The sequence below is a fragment of the Musca vetustissima genome, unplaced genomic scaffold (assembly GCF_032173495.1).
Source record: "Musca vetustissima isolate MV318-11 ecotype Yass unplaced genomic scaffold, APGP_CSIRO_Mvet_v1 utg4240, whole genome shotgun sequence".
NCBI lineage: Eukaryota > Metazoa > Arthropoda > Insecta > Diptera > Muscidae > Musca > Musca vetustissima.
This window is the reverse complement of record NW_026877284.1, coordinates 23,843-39,252: the sequence shown is the minus strand read 5'-3', so window position 1 is coordinate 39,252 and position 15,410 is coordinate 23,843. Positions and strand designations below refer to the sequence as shown.

General features: G+C 36.7%; 1 protein-coding gene across 1 annotated transcript in view; it reads right to left on the bottom strand.

The window, feature by feature from the left end:
* The window catches only part of LOC133321851 (chondroitin sulfate proteoglycan 4), a 43,288-nt gene that overhangs the window by 11,580 nt on the left and 16,298 nt on the right, over positions 1 to 15,410 (bottom strand). Inside the window, exons 2-3 of the mRNA XM_061530922.1 lie at positions 4,724 to 4,920; positions 4,123 to 4,353 (exon numbers count right to left, since the gene is read on the bottom strand). Coding sequence (XP_061386906.1) covers positions 4,123 to 4,353; positions 4,724 to 4,920 — 428 coding nt within the window. The remainder of the gene's footprint in view (positions 1 to 4,122; positions 4,354 to 4,723; positions 4,921 to 15,410) is intronic.

Genomic DNA, 15,410 nt, shown 5'->3' with positions numbered 1-15,410 from the left:
AATATTGACCGATCTTTATCAAAACAGGCATACTTATTCTTTGGCCCGATCCCCTTCTCCATGCAAAAATTCGCTGTGTTTGGGCCATAATTGTGGCCTCTCGAGTGACCAGAAAAACCGAAAAAAATAAAGTTTTTGGTCCCCTAAATATTTACCGATCTCTTTCAAAAACAATAGGGGTCTTCATTGGCCAAATCCCATCCTACATGCAAAATTTCTTGAAGATTGGTCCATAACTGTGGCCTGTATCGTGTTTACAAATTATAATGGACAGACGGACGGACGGACACACATGTCTAGATCGACTCAGCTAGTCGAGATATGATGATCGGTATACTTAAAGGTGGGTCTAGGACCAATATTACGCGGCGTTACAAACTTTTGGGGCTGCACAAAGCTATAATACCCTGACAACATAGTTGTGTAGGGTATAAAAAAGTAAAAGTTATGTAATCAACAAACTGCTAGTTCTCGGGTTTAAATCACAGCGGAGCCGAAACAAATCTTTCAATGTGGTTTTCGAGTATTTGAAAAAGAGGCTTACATATCGCCCCTTATGAAATTCATCCATTGACATTTTAATAACCAATCTTAACATTCATGGGGATAACACAGACAATTACTGAAAGTAGTAGCTCTTCCAGAGGAAAATATCAAAACTAAATAAGCCAAGATTCTAACCACTGCACAAAATTCAAAAATAAACATATTTAAAGGTAAGGCATTCAATAAACCGATGGTTTACAGGTTCGAATCCCAGCGGTGTAGGAGGAAAAAAATTCCTTAAAATTGATTAACAAATATTTTTAAAGATATTCTTACCGGACCTCAGCATCATCATCAACACAGGAGGATAACTCAGAAGTAGCGCCTCCCAGAGGAATAAAGTAATACTAAATAAGAAAAGATTCAAACTACTGCACAAAATAGGCTTACTCCCCAGCAGGCATCCGACGCCCCCAGGAATTTATTTAAACAACCTCAGCATCATTATCAAAACATGATGATAACACCAAAATGGTCGGAGTAGCGCCACCAAGGGGAAAATAGCAATACTAAATAAGTAAAGACCACAACCACAGCAAACAGTAAGAGGAGGCGTTTGGCGCATTTTCGGTATTTTGAAGCTTGTGGACACGTTTATCAACCTAATCAGAAGTAATTTGGTAATTGTACCCTACACAACTATGTCGTCAGTGTATTATAGCTTTTTGCAGCCCCAAAAGTTTGTAACGCCGCGAAATATTGCTCATAGACCCATCTTTAAGTATACCGATCGTCATATCTCGACTAGCTGAGTCGATCTAGACATGTGTGTCCGTCCGTCCGTCTGTCCATTATAATTTGTAAACACGATACAGGCCACAGTTATGAACCAATCTTCACGAAATTTTGCATGTAGAATGGGTTCTGGCCAATGAAGACCCCTATTGTTTTTGTTGAAGATCGGTTAATATTTAGGAGATGAAATGGACCAAAAACTTTATTTTTGTCGGTTTTTCTTGGCGCTCCAGAGGCCGCAATTATGATCCAAACATCGCGAATTTTTGCATGGAGAAGGTGATCGGGCCAAAGAATAAGTATGCCTGTTTTGACAAAAATCGGTCAATATTTAGCGTGTCAAATAGACCCTGACATTTGTGTGAATAATGACAAAATTTGTATTCTATAGCGTATATATTTACCACTGAAGGACATAGACCCGAGAAGTTGATAGTATATCCAAGAGGAGTGGTTGACCTTTAAATTGATACCGATTATATTGTCGTAGTTACTCGGATGCGGGAGTTACACTTAAATTTTTACAGGTGCTTAACTATTCATATATTATTTAGTAACCTGTTACCACACTGGAGGGCGGAAATATAGCGCTGATCTCTTTGAAATGTTCCATGAGGTTCCAGTTAATGTCAAGGACAACGCCTAAAATATTAGGTGATGATCAGATAATAATTTTTCGGATGAAATGGACCGAAAACTTAATTATTTGTACTTTGCGAGTCGAAAGCCGAACATCACAACACAACCCACGGTGAAGAGAATCTGGACAAGTAATTAGAGGGGCTATACTGATTATGACCAATAATCTACTTCTTTCTACTTTCAGATATAAACCATCCAAATTTTAAAAGAAATGTATTTAATAAACCGTTGAGTCGCTGGTTCCAATTCCCCCGAGTTTTAGAAATAAGTTCCTGTGTTGACATAACCTCCATATAAAGATCGAGGTATTTATAAGTTTTCAGACGAATTTTCCACTGAAGTTGCTATAATTTGGAGATTTGAGATTTTGCAGCGCGAAAAACAAATGTTTTTAGACAATTTTAGATAAAAATCGATATTTTGATAGAGCGACTGACCAATTATTGGTATTATAAAAATTTTTAACGAATTGTCTTATCGAAGTTGCTATAATTTGCTTCCTGGCGTATATAAACATGTTTGCCGAAATTATTCAATAGGTTAATGATAGTTTTCCAATTTCAATGCCGCTAATTTGGAGTATGACGTGTGTCATTAATCCGGAGGAGAACATGGAAGCTGTTGTTTTCAATCCCATGTAAGTCGGAATCCACAGGGATATATACAACGAAACTGCTCGGTCGCAGCACTTTACGCAAACACATTGCGCAGCACTTTGAAAGCATGGAATCACATATTTTTAATCCGTCTTTGGGTTCTGTTATTGTAGCTACTCCTTTCCATTCAACTCTAAGGGGAAAGAGACATTTATTTTCGTGTGTCATTGAAGAAGATTTGATCTAACGTGGAAGAGAATAAGAAAATCTGGACAAAGAGCCTACCTCAGTTTCAAGCGCCCATCAATTGTTGAAGCATCACTTTCCGCAAGGATCGGTTGAAGGAATACTTTAATTGAAGAAGTGGATCATGCAATTTACAGCAAACAATTTGAATATAATTTATGTTGAATTTCCCTTTTGGTTTCTTTCCATCTAATTTTTTTATTGTCGTGCGCTATTCAAGAATAGCACTTCTGATTGGTAGAAGAAAAAGCTAACCTGGACTAAGAACCTATGCCAGTTTCAAGCGTCATCAAGAAGAGGGAACATTGTAATTATTGAAACAGGTTAACTTGAAGCACAGGTGGATTATTATCCTGAGATCCGAGATAGGGGAGTCTTTTTTATCAGAAATTTGATTGCAATCCGTCACCAGTTGTGCCGACAAATCGACAGATTATCCGGCACTCTAATAGAGACTGATTGATCACTAGGGGACAGAATTAACAGGGTCCTGGTTTTAGGTGCACTGAAATTCTTGAGTAGGATCAACGAACTGCAAAAAAAGGTGATGTGATCATGATAGCGAGTTGTGCTTCTATCACAGGCGGTATGACACCATTGATGTAGAAGATATTGCATATGAATATACAGTGAACGCTCGATAATGTGAATACTCAAACTAACATTAAAGTTTTGAAAATATCAGGGAATTGGCGGTAAATAAGCTGATCGAATCGAAAATGTGAACAATATGTAGTCGATTTATAAACCATCGTCCTTTCGTCTGTCTGGCTGGTGTGCACCATATCTCCAGAAGAAGGAAGCAGATTTGGAATATTTCTAAAACATAAATCAAGTTCGATGGTAGGTATTATATGGCCCCATTATCAAACCCTTATTGGGTCCAAAATTTGAACATATTTTTCTTAGATATCATAGATATCAAAATTCGAGATCTCAATATAAAAAGCAGATTTAGCCTCATCCGTCTGTTCCGAAACGGAATAGTTCAACGAAACTATTCCGGAAGAAGAAGAAGAAGATCGGTACTATGTCCAGCTCTTTCGTTTATCTACTTAATTTTTTTTTTGTTCGCCTAGTTCCTTTGGTTCCAATCCTTCATCAAGAACTTACCTTTATTGGTAACTTAGGTATACCAATGACTCACGTATACCATACACAATAATGTTCGCATAATATAATTCATTTAAGGATACAAAATTTGGAGAATATAAGGCTTTGAAGGCTATTCACCGAAAACTTTTTAATTTATTCTCTTGACAGGACCTAACCTCATTATTCTGCTCTAATTAAATTTATTTCCTATCATATTACCAATTAAAATTGTTATTACACTTTGTAATCGTTTACAACTTACATCTGATATGCATCCTCTAAAACTGGCCAAATCATTCAAATAATCAGGTGAATATTCACCCGGGCCACCCAGCGAAGTGCCAAAGTGAACATTTAATGCTCCCATATCCGCCGGCAATGTTTTTCTTATAATATTGCCATCCACCTGTAAGGTGATATTATTTTCATAGCGTTGGACGGCGACATCATGCCATTCCAAATCGTTGAGCTTCTGTTTTTTCGGTGAACGTAACTGTAATGAAAGAGAAAAAAAAATAATAAAGATGGTGAAAAAATGGGAAGTGATTAAAAATCTCAGCATGCGTAATTTATTGAAAAAGAGATAATATAACAAACACACACACACGTGCACAAAAACTACCAATTTCAAATAATGAAATTTAAGATCTAAGGAATTTTTATGGCTTATGAGCTTTCCAGTGGCATTTGGCTATTAAAATAACGCGCTCCACCAAGAGATTTGTAAAGATCCGCACTGGAACATTGGTATGTATAAATAAATATGAAGATGTGTTTGCGATTTGTGTTATCGTGTGATCGCGGTCAGTTAATAACAACCTGCCAACAGAGAAAATGATTTCGAGTTAGCATTGTGAACTTACCTGTACAGTATTGCGTTCTATTTTATAGGTAAAAGTAATGGCAGCTGCCTCCAGCCGCATTAGACAATAATCTGTTCGTCCGGCAGCCATAAATAGAAATGCATTCTCCTGAGCTGTACGAAATTTAACACGTATGTTTGTAGACATTTTCGCTTCTTGCAGGGGCATCGATATGTAGCCATCGCCAAAGAATGAAACTGGAAAGAGAAGAGGTGGAAAATTGGTGGAAGGTTAGAAGGTGGAATTAAAAATGAGGAAGGAAAAAATTATATATTTTTTTAAATATTTATAAGCGACGATTTTTTTAAAAATTACAAGTGGTGGATTTTCTACAAATATTTTTTTCAACGACTAATACAAGGCGTGGATTTTTATAGCCTCCACCATAGTATGGGGGTATATTAATTTTGTTCTTCCGTTTGTAACTCATCGAAATAATCATTTCCGACCCTATCAAGTATATATATATATATTCTTGATCAGCGTAAAAGACGATTTAAGCATGTCCGTCAGTCCGTCGGTCTGTTATAATCACTCTAGCGTCTAAACTAATTGAGATAGATCGCCAAAATTTTGCATAGAGTCGTCTTTTGTCTGCAGGCAGGTCAAGTTCGATAATGGGCTATATCGGTCCACGTTTAGGCATAGCTCCCATATAAGGGTACCCCCAAATTTTCGGTATTTTGAGGTTCTTGAGCGCGTTTTTCAACCATATTCGCTGAAATTTGGTACATTGAGTTCCTATTTTGTACCAAATTTCCCCACTAAGAATTATAAAAGGGTACCTTTTGGTATGTTGGGGTTCTTGAGCGCGGTTTTCAACCGAATTCGGGATAGGGATAGTCCAAATATATAACCCCCTTTTTATACCCTTCTCCACACAGTGGTACAGGGTATTGTCTTCGTGCATATGTTTGTAACAGGCAAAAGGAAACGAGATAGACACACGGTTCCTTTTGAGAATATGCATAGAATCACTTTTTAAGTCGATTTATGCATGTCCGTCCGTCTTTTGGTGTTCAATTGTAAACAAAGTACAGGTCGCATTTACAATCCGATTTGGATGAAATTTGGTACTGCTTATTTGTTTGGCCCAAGGACTCACCCTTTTGAAATTGGAGAAAATCGGTACAGATTTAGATATAGCTCCCATATATAGTTTCGCCCGATTTTATGTGAATAGTGCAACAAAGTCCCTATATATCTTTCGATTTGCACAAAATTTGGTATAGCGTACTGTATTAAGTCTAGAATAATGTGTGCTAAGTTTCGTGAAAATCGGTTCAGATTTAGATATAGCTCCCATATATAGTTTCGCCCGATTTTAGGTAAATGGTGCACCTAAGTCTCTGAAAATCATTCGATTTGCACGAATTTCGGTATAGCGTAGTCTAGAATGACGTGTGCTAAGTTTCGTGAAAATCGGTTCAGATTTAGATATAGCTTCTATATATCTACGAACCATAGTATGCTAAGTCGACTTAGCATGTTTTAAAGTTCTTTACGTTTTTAGATACTACCGTCCTTAATTTATATTCTCTGAAATTTTGGTAATCATCGGCCAATCTAAACCAAAGTTATAAGCAAAAATGTACTTAGCATGGCCCGTTGGATATATGAAACTTCCATACTTTGAGAGCTTCTACTGAAAAACTCACTTTTCAGACTTAGCATACTATGGTTCGGAGGCGTCGATATAGTTTCGCCCGATTTTAGATAAATGGTATGCCAAAGTCCCAATATATCTTCCGATTTGCACGAAATTTGGCATACCGTACTGGATTGCGTCTAGAATGATGTGTGCTAAGATTCGTGAAAATCGGTTCTGATTTACATATAGCTCCCATATAAAGTTTCGCCCGATTTTAGGTAAATGGTATGCCAAAGTCCCTACATATCTTCCGATTTGCACGAAATTTGGTATAGCGTACTGAATTGAGGCTAGAATGATGTGCGTAAAATTTCTTGAAAATCGGTTCAGATTTATATATAGCTCCCATATATAGTTTCACCCGATTTTAGGTAAACGGTGCACCAAAGTCCCTGAAAATCAATCGATTTGCACAAATTTTGGCATAGCGTACTTAATTGAGTCTAGAATGATGTGTGTAAAAGTTCTTGAAAATCGGTTCAGATTTGAATATAGATCCCATATATATTTTCGACCGATTTAATGTAAATGGTTCACCAAAGTCCCTATATATCCTTCGATTTCCGTGAAATTTGGCATATCGTAATGAATTGAGTCTAGAATGATGTGTGTAAATTTTTTTGAAAATCGGTTCCGATTTAGATATAGCTCTCATATATATATATATATATATATATTCGTCCGATTTTAAATATGGCCATTAGGAACAAAACCTGCTGAAAGTAACACAATCTAACCTGTGACAAGTTTCGTTGAAATCGAATCATATTTGGATATAGCTTCCATATCTATTTTCATCCCATTTTAAGTAAATGGTGCACCAAATTCCCTATGTTTGTAATATTGACATGAAATTTTGCACAACGTACAACGTAAATCGATTTACATAATTTTGTCCCATTGTAACAAACGAATGGCATGTTTATGGATTGATCTAAGTCGGTTCACATTTAGATAAAGGTCATATATATATTATAGTGTCCAAGTTCATGTCAATGGTCCTTTCGTTAGGATACATTCGTTTAATATACCCATAGTGGTGAAGGGTATCATATAGTCGGCCCGTCCGACTTTACTACTTTCCTTACTGGTTTTTAAATTATTTTAAGACCAACGACTATTACAAGGCTTAGATTTTTTAAAAATATTTTTTCAACGACTATTACAAGGCTTGGATTTTTTAAATATATTTTTTCAACAACTATTACAAGGAGTGGATAGAATATACCTAAACATAAAACATAAATATTCCTTCCCCATCCCGTTCTATGCTGGAGATCATAACCCATACTGTTATAAACATTCTTAAATTATAATTATCGCCCTCAAAGTGCCTCCAAAACACAAACAGATCATATCAATTCATTTGTGTTATCATTTGGGAAAAAAATCTATCAAAAACCAAACAGAAATACCGCTCTTTATCAAATAAGTTATTACATTTGGTGGTCAGTAAATTGTCGAAATTATAGACAATGACATTTGTCTCCTCCGATGCTAGTTTTTAATAAACACTAAAGTTTATTGCACCCACAAAACAGCAAGAACAAGAACGAACTCATTTCATAATTCTATTTCGTTGTCGTGTTGTAGATTTGAAATCTAAAGATATCACATCACATCATTTCGGCCCTATGTGGTTGGGATAAGAAAAAACAAACACAAACGACATCATCCAGTGGAGGCAGCCAAAAGATTGTATCACCCAATTAAAAAATCTCCCTCCCCAAAAACCACAACAACAACAAAAAAAAACTCAAAAACACAAGTAAGTCATTTAAAACCCACCAAAAACACAATAAAACAACAAATAAACAGATTAATTAAACACGGAGACCTCAGACTGCAACAACATACAAGACAGGAACAACAAAAACAAGAAGAACAGACGAACTATGTCTGGTCTGATATTATATATGTTTGTTGTTGTTGCTGTGTTTCTTCTAACAAGCATCATAAATAAACTATAACTTAAAATGTTGTAACTGCAACACCAGAACAAAAAACGTGGCACAAACGTGCAGGCGGTCAAATGCCTGAAAATGAGAGGGCAACGTAAATTGTTCTGTTTTCGATTGGGGTCCAATTGAGAGCAGATACAATTTTTTTTAAATTTGAATGATTGAAATTATGTGTTTTATATATATTATCTCCAATATTAACGAACCGTTAAAATGATTTAAAATAGAGTATTCAGATCATTTTGACCTAATAAGTGGTGCATTGAATGTCAAATTAAATTTGGTGATACTTCGTTCTATTTTTAAAAATAAAATAAAAAAATATGAGACAGGTATTTTAAAAAATGGAAATTTAAAATCAGTGGTCGGTACAATTTGGAAGGGATGTTTCGGTATTTTGAGAATTTTGGACACGTTATCAACATTGGGCTCCCATATAATACCCTTTTTATTTGTTTGAATAAATTTTCACGATAGATATCACAATATTTAAGACATTTAAGACAATATTACAGACATTGCAAGTACTTCTAAGATTGTTGATAATACAAATGCGATTTATCGTTTGGCTGCAATATGATATTTTGTATTATAATTTCTGTATAGCCTCACGTATTTTTCGGTATGTCCAATGTCCCATTAGATATTTTCAATGTCATCCGGCCTGGCCAAACTTAACATCGTTTTAGTTGTTTTTATTTTAAAAATGTGACATATTTTCTGACACAAGTTAATGTATTTTCAGAGAAAGATATAGGGAATATGTCAAAAAATAATCTACCTAAACCTCTAAGACCCATAAATGAAAATTTGGTATAAACCTTACCTCTTACAAAGCCAACTGCTCCAAATCCTGAAAAACACCCACGAAAACCATATCGACACATTCCACCTATTTTTCATCGGACGAAACTATATATGGGAGCTATATCTAAATCAGGACCGATTTTCTCGAAACTTGGCAGACATCATTCTAGGCTCAATTCAGTACGTTGTGCCAAATTTCGCGCAAATCGAAAGATATATAGGGACTTTGGGGTACCATTTACATGAAATCGGACGAAACCATATATGGGAGCTATGTCTAAATCAGGACCGATTTTCACGAAACTTGACAGACATAATTCTAGGCTCAATTCAGTACGTTATGCCAAATTTCATGCAAATCGAAAGATATATAGCGACTTTGGTGCACCATTTACATGAAATCGGACGCAACTATATATGGGAGCTATATCTAAATCTGGACCGATTTTCTCGAAACTTGGCAGACATCATTCTAGGCTCAATTCAGTACGTTGTGCCAAATTTCGTGCAAATCGAAAGATATATTGGGACTTTGGGGCACCATTTACATGAAATCGGACGAAACTATATATGGGAGCTATATCTAAATCTGGACCGATTTTCTCGAAACTTGGCAGACATCATTCTAGGCTCAATTTAGTACGTTGTGCCAAATTTCGCGCAAATCGAAAGATATATAGGGATTTTGGGCACCATTTACATGAAATCGGACGAAACCATATATGGGAGTTATATCTAAATCTGGACCGATTTTCTCGAAACTTGGCAGACATCACTCTAAGCTTAAGTCAGTACGTTATGCCAAATTTCGTGCAAATCGAAAGACATATTGGGACTTTGGGGCACCATTTACATGAAATCGGACGAAACTATATAAGGAAGGTATATCTAAATCTGAACAAATTTTCTCAAAACTTGGCAGACATCACTCTAGCTTCAATTCAGTAAGTTATGCCAAATTTGGTGCAAATCGACAGATATATAGGGTCTTTGGTGCACCATTTACCTTAAATCATCCTTGGGCGGAACAAATGAGCTGTGCCAAATTTCATCCAAATCGGATTATAAATGCGACATGTACTTTTTTTACAATTTAACACCAACAGACGGACAGACGGACGGACGGACATGCATAAATCGACTCAGAAAGTGATTCTATGCATATTCTCATATGGGTCTATCTCGTTTCCTTTTGCCTGTAACAAACATATGCACAAAAGACAGAAAACGCATTCGAGAGATGTTTCAAGCCATGTCTGCATTCAGCATTGCTGCCAAATTAATACAGTTATACAGTAAAGGACCACTCTGAATCCTTCAATACCGAACGAGAATTCAGACAAGGGAACAGTCTATCGTGTGTCCTTCTTAACATCCTGCTGATAAGAAAAGGTCATACGAGATGCAAATATGAACAGAAATGGCACTCTGTATACATACCAAACATCATATGTTACTTGCCTATGCCGACGACATGGGCCGAACATTGCTAGCGGTAACAGCCACCTTTGAACGAATTAAGAAGGAGTCCGCCAAAGTGGGAGTGACAGTAAATGGCGAAAGGACCATGCTAATGGTATCAACACGTCTTGGACTAACAATGGAACTGGAAAATTACAGCTTTGATGTAGTCAGAGATTTCATCTACCCCGGTATCGCCATAAATGAAGCAAATGACATCGGTTTTGAGATTCGGATAGTTTTTTTTTCAACAGATGAAAAATTCGCCTTAATTCTCCGTCGACGGTAATATTGCCGTCGAATGAACCATGAGTTGTACCATCTATTCTCGGACATTGATATAGTCAGACGTATCGATGCGAATGCCCCAGCTTAAAAGGCATATAAAAGCAAAACAAATGGTTCACGCAGGTACTACGACAATATAATTGGCGTCCTCTTGGATATACTATCAACATCTCGAGCCTTCTTCAAGAGTAAATATATACGCCATAGCAGGGACGTACGCAGGGGGGCGGCCCGGGGGGCCCGGGCCCCCCCCCGAAATTAATTTTTTTCACAGTAAATTTATGTTTGTAACAGCGAATTTTTTCATTTTGTACTACCGGGCCCCCCCCCGAAATGAAATCCTGTGTACGTTGCTGCGCCATAGAATACAATTTCTTTTATTATTTCACACAAAAGTCAGAATCTTTTCGACCCGCTTAATATTGAGGGATCCTCATAAAAGCAGTCGTGCCTATTCTTTTGCCAGATTCCCTCCGTGATGTAAAATTTTATTATGTTGGGTCATGATTGCAGACTCTAGACCGATCAGAAAAATAGACAAAAATAAAGTTTATGGTCCATTTGATCCGCTAAATCTTAACGGATCATTACCAAAAACAATAGGGGTCTTATTTGACTAGAACCCGTCCTACATCTAAAATGTCGTGACGATTGGTGCATAACCGTGGCCTATATCGAGTTTTAAAATTATAATGGACGGACACACATGTTCTAGATCTAATCAGTTAGTCGAGATATGACGGGATATGGGTATAATATAATAGTAGGGTCTAGGATCAATATTTCGCGGCCTCTTGGGGCAACATAAAGCTATAATACCCTGACAACATAGTTGTGTATTGCTTAGAGGACCCAATATTGTGCCTAGACTCAGAATATAACTCCGCTGAAATCCGTAGAAATCATTTCAGATTTAGATATAGCTCCCATATATAGTTTCATTCCAATTTATTTAAATGGTGCTCCAAACTCACAACTTTAGCCCGATTGAGACTAAAATTTGGCGTACTGAATTAGGTAGAGACAATTCTGCCAATCCTTTCGTAATGCCAAAAATATAGTCCCTTCGGTTGAAAAATGCGCCTAGGACCATTAAAATACATATATAAATCAGTTGGGGCTTATACCCAAAGAGATTTTATATGGGCCTTATACCCAAAGATCGACCGGTATATATAATTTTTGGTAGGAATATTTTATACCCAATGAGAATCAAATATATATATTTAAAGCCAATACTGAAAATTTGGGTTCCGTCATACGGAGACTATACCAAAACGTGAAACAATATTGATAACTGTTGATAGAAAAATGTTGCAAAAATTGGGAACCCAAAATATCAAAACAAACCCGTGAGCGGAACAGTATAGTCGGACGGGGCCGACCACAACTACCACGTAACTGGAACTTTCTGCGGATTTTTTTTCCGAGCCTGGGTAATATTTCTTGATATTTGCACCCTCTTGTCCGATGTATTGACATATTTTCCGAATATTACTAATATTCAGTACAGCCGCTCCTCTAGTTACTTGTCCAGATTCCCTTCACCAAGGGTGATGTTGTGATGTTCGATTTATAATTGTGGCCTATAGATCGTCTCGAAAAAATAAAACAAAAAAAAGTTTTCGGTCCACTTCAACTCGAATTGCTATCTGATCATCACCAAAAATTGTGGGCGTTGTCCTTGACAATAACTGGAACTTCATGGAAAATTTCAAAGCAATCGGTGCTATATTTCCGTCCTTTAGTGTGGTAATGGGTTACTTAATATTATCTGAATACATAAGCACCTGTAAATATTTACGTGTAACTTCCACATCCGAGTACATTCCGCAATATAATTGGTATCAATTTAAAGCCCAACCACTCCTCTTGGATATACTATCAACTTCTCGGCTCTATGTCCTTCAGGAGTAAATATATACGCCATAGAATACAAATTTTGTCAGGGTTCATTTGACCCAATCTTTATCAAAACTTGTATGCTTATTATTTGGCCAAATCCTCTTCTCCATGTAAAAAATCGAGATGTTCGGGCCATAATTGCGGCCTCTGGAGCGACCACAAAAACCGACAGAAATTAAGAAATTGGTCCATTTCATCCCCTAAATATTATCCGATCTTTCCCAAAAACAATAGGAGTCTTCATTAGGCCGAACCCATCCTACATGCAAAATTTCGTGAAGATTGGTCCTTAACTGTGGCCTGTATCGTGTTTACAAAATATAATGGACAGACGGACGGACACACATGTCTAGATCGGCTCAGCTAGTCGAGATATGACGATCGGTATACTTAAAGGTGGGTCTAGGACCAATATTTCGCGGCTTACATACTCTTGGGGCTGCACAAAGCTATAATACCCTGACAACATAGTTGTGTAGGGTATACTAAATGTCAATTCGATTGAAAAAATTACCCAAAATACCGAAAAAAGAAGGTCTACACCAACATTTGAGTCAATATAGTAATACCTTGCTAAAGCATCACAAGCCGTCGAAATTTGAGGATTCCAGAAGCAGTTGAATTACATTACATAGTAGTGTTGGAGCAATTTTATTCATTCTGCCGTTTTGGACTTATTAAAACTTATTTCAATCAAAACTTTTAAATCCGAACCTCGACATTTACTACTTTTCATGCCTTTTTACAACCCTTTAAGTTCCTAGTAATAATATATGCAGTATCATCTGAATTATTTTTCTTTGGTTCCTTCTATTTACATTAAGAAAGCGACATTGTTTTATTTTTGGAAAAACAATCACCAATTGTATATTTTCACAATTGTGTTATTTTAGGTGTTCCGTCATATTGTGACCGACATACGCTATGCTATTGCATGTCACAAAATGTGTCAGTTCCGAGAGAGTTGCGTTTACTGTTTCTTAAATGCCTTTTTGTGTTATGGGCAGTACAATGTTCTACAAATTAGTTTTTGTTGTGTTTTCTTGCTTTCTTTCTTTCACAACCAGCAAGCACCCACCATTCCGCATATGACACAACTACTACAAACATAACATTCGTTTTATGAACATGAGGAGTATGAGGACATATGTCGTCGGAAATGGCCCATGAGGATGTGTGAAATAATCAAAACTGTACTTCAAAACACACAAAATTATATTATCTAATGAAACACTAAATGTTTGAAGTTGACTTTGATATAATTTCAATATTGTGAGTGTTTATTCAGCTATTTGAACAGATGAGAGTAGGGAGAGTCGTATGGTTCTTTCCGTATTTGTTTAGGATTGTGTTGCATAAACAGGAACCAGTGAAATTCTACGGGTGGTGTCATTTTCGTGGATTGACATACTGTGAAGGATTAAAGTTAACCAAATGGTAAATCCTTTGGTAATGTTTTTTTTTTTTATAAAAATCACATGCATACCTCCATAACTTCCCACCTGGCACGTGAATTCGTGTTAAGGGATTAACAGCTGATAGTAAAGCGTGAGGCATGTGTGTTTTTAGGGGGGTTTAATTCACTTTTACCACCTTCTTTTTGAGTAAGGATTTATGGGAAGGTTAGGAGTCATAATTATACTCTACCACAACTATGGATGGATAAGAAGGATTTGGAGATTTATTAGCACACATGCACTGATAAAAAAAGTGTTGCGTGATGTGGACTGACGGATTATCAAAACCCCAGCAAAGTGGCTGAAACTAAAATCTAGAAATTTGAAAAAAGTGGGACAATATTTTTATGTAGGTTTGTGATAGGGCAAGATATATGGAAAACCATAATACGCAAAAGGTACTAGAAATGGGAGCATTGATTTTGGACATGAAGAACACTAACAATTTGGAGTGAGGAGTCGATGGTGAATTATATAGTAGATATTCTCCTTTGTTTTGAAAGTGGACGGTTTTGTAACTCATATTATCACTTACGTAAATAACTAAAAGGAACTAAAATTAGTACATTTAGTGTCGGGTAAAATATAGAGCTAAAGTAATTGATTTTGGAAATTCTTACTAAAAGTTCAATTGGTAAGAATGAGGTAAGAAGTTGGTTTCTGAAATCAGAATAAAATTATTATTAGGTTGGGGAAAAATAAATCAGAACGGTTGTTCCATAAGCCAAGCTTAAAAAAGATTTCCAAGCGCATCGGCCTTGTCCGCAAATCCACCAATTTGGAAGACCACGTTCCAAGATGTTGTTTTCTATTTGGTCTTTCCATCTAATTCGTGGCCTTCCCCTTCTACGGGAACCATAAGTAGGCTCGTTTTTATATGCCTTTTGAGCTGGGACATTCTCATTCACCCGCACAACGTGGCCTAGCCACCGTAGTCGCTGCAGCTCAATACGATCGATGTCCGCGTATAAGTTGTAGAGCTCGTGGTTCATTCGACACCGATATTCACCGTCGACGCAGATCAGCCCGTAGATCTTTCGGAAAATTTTTCTTTCAAACACCCCAAGAGCTGCCTCATCTGCTTGCGCAAGTACCCATGCTTCTGATCCATATAATATCACGGGTAGTATCAACGTCTTGTAAAGTGTGAGCCTTGC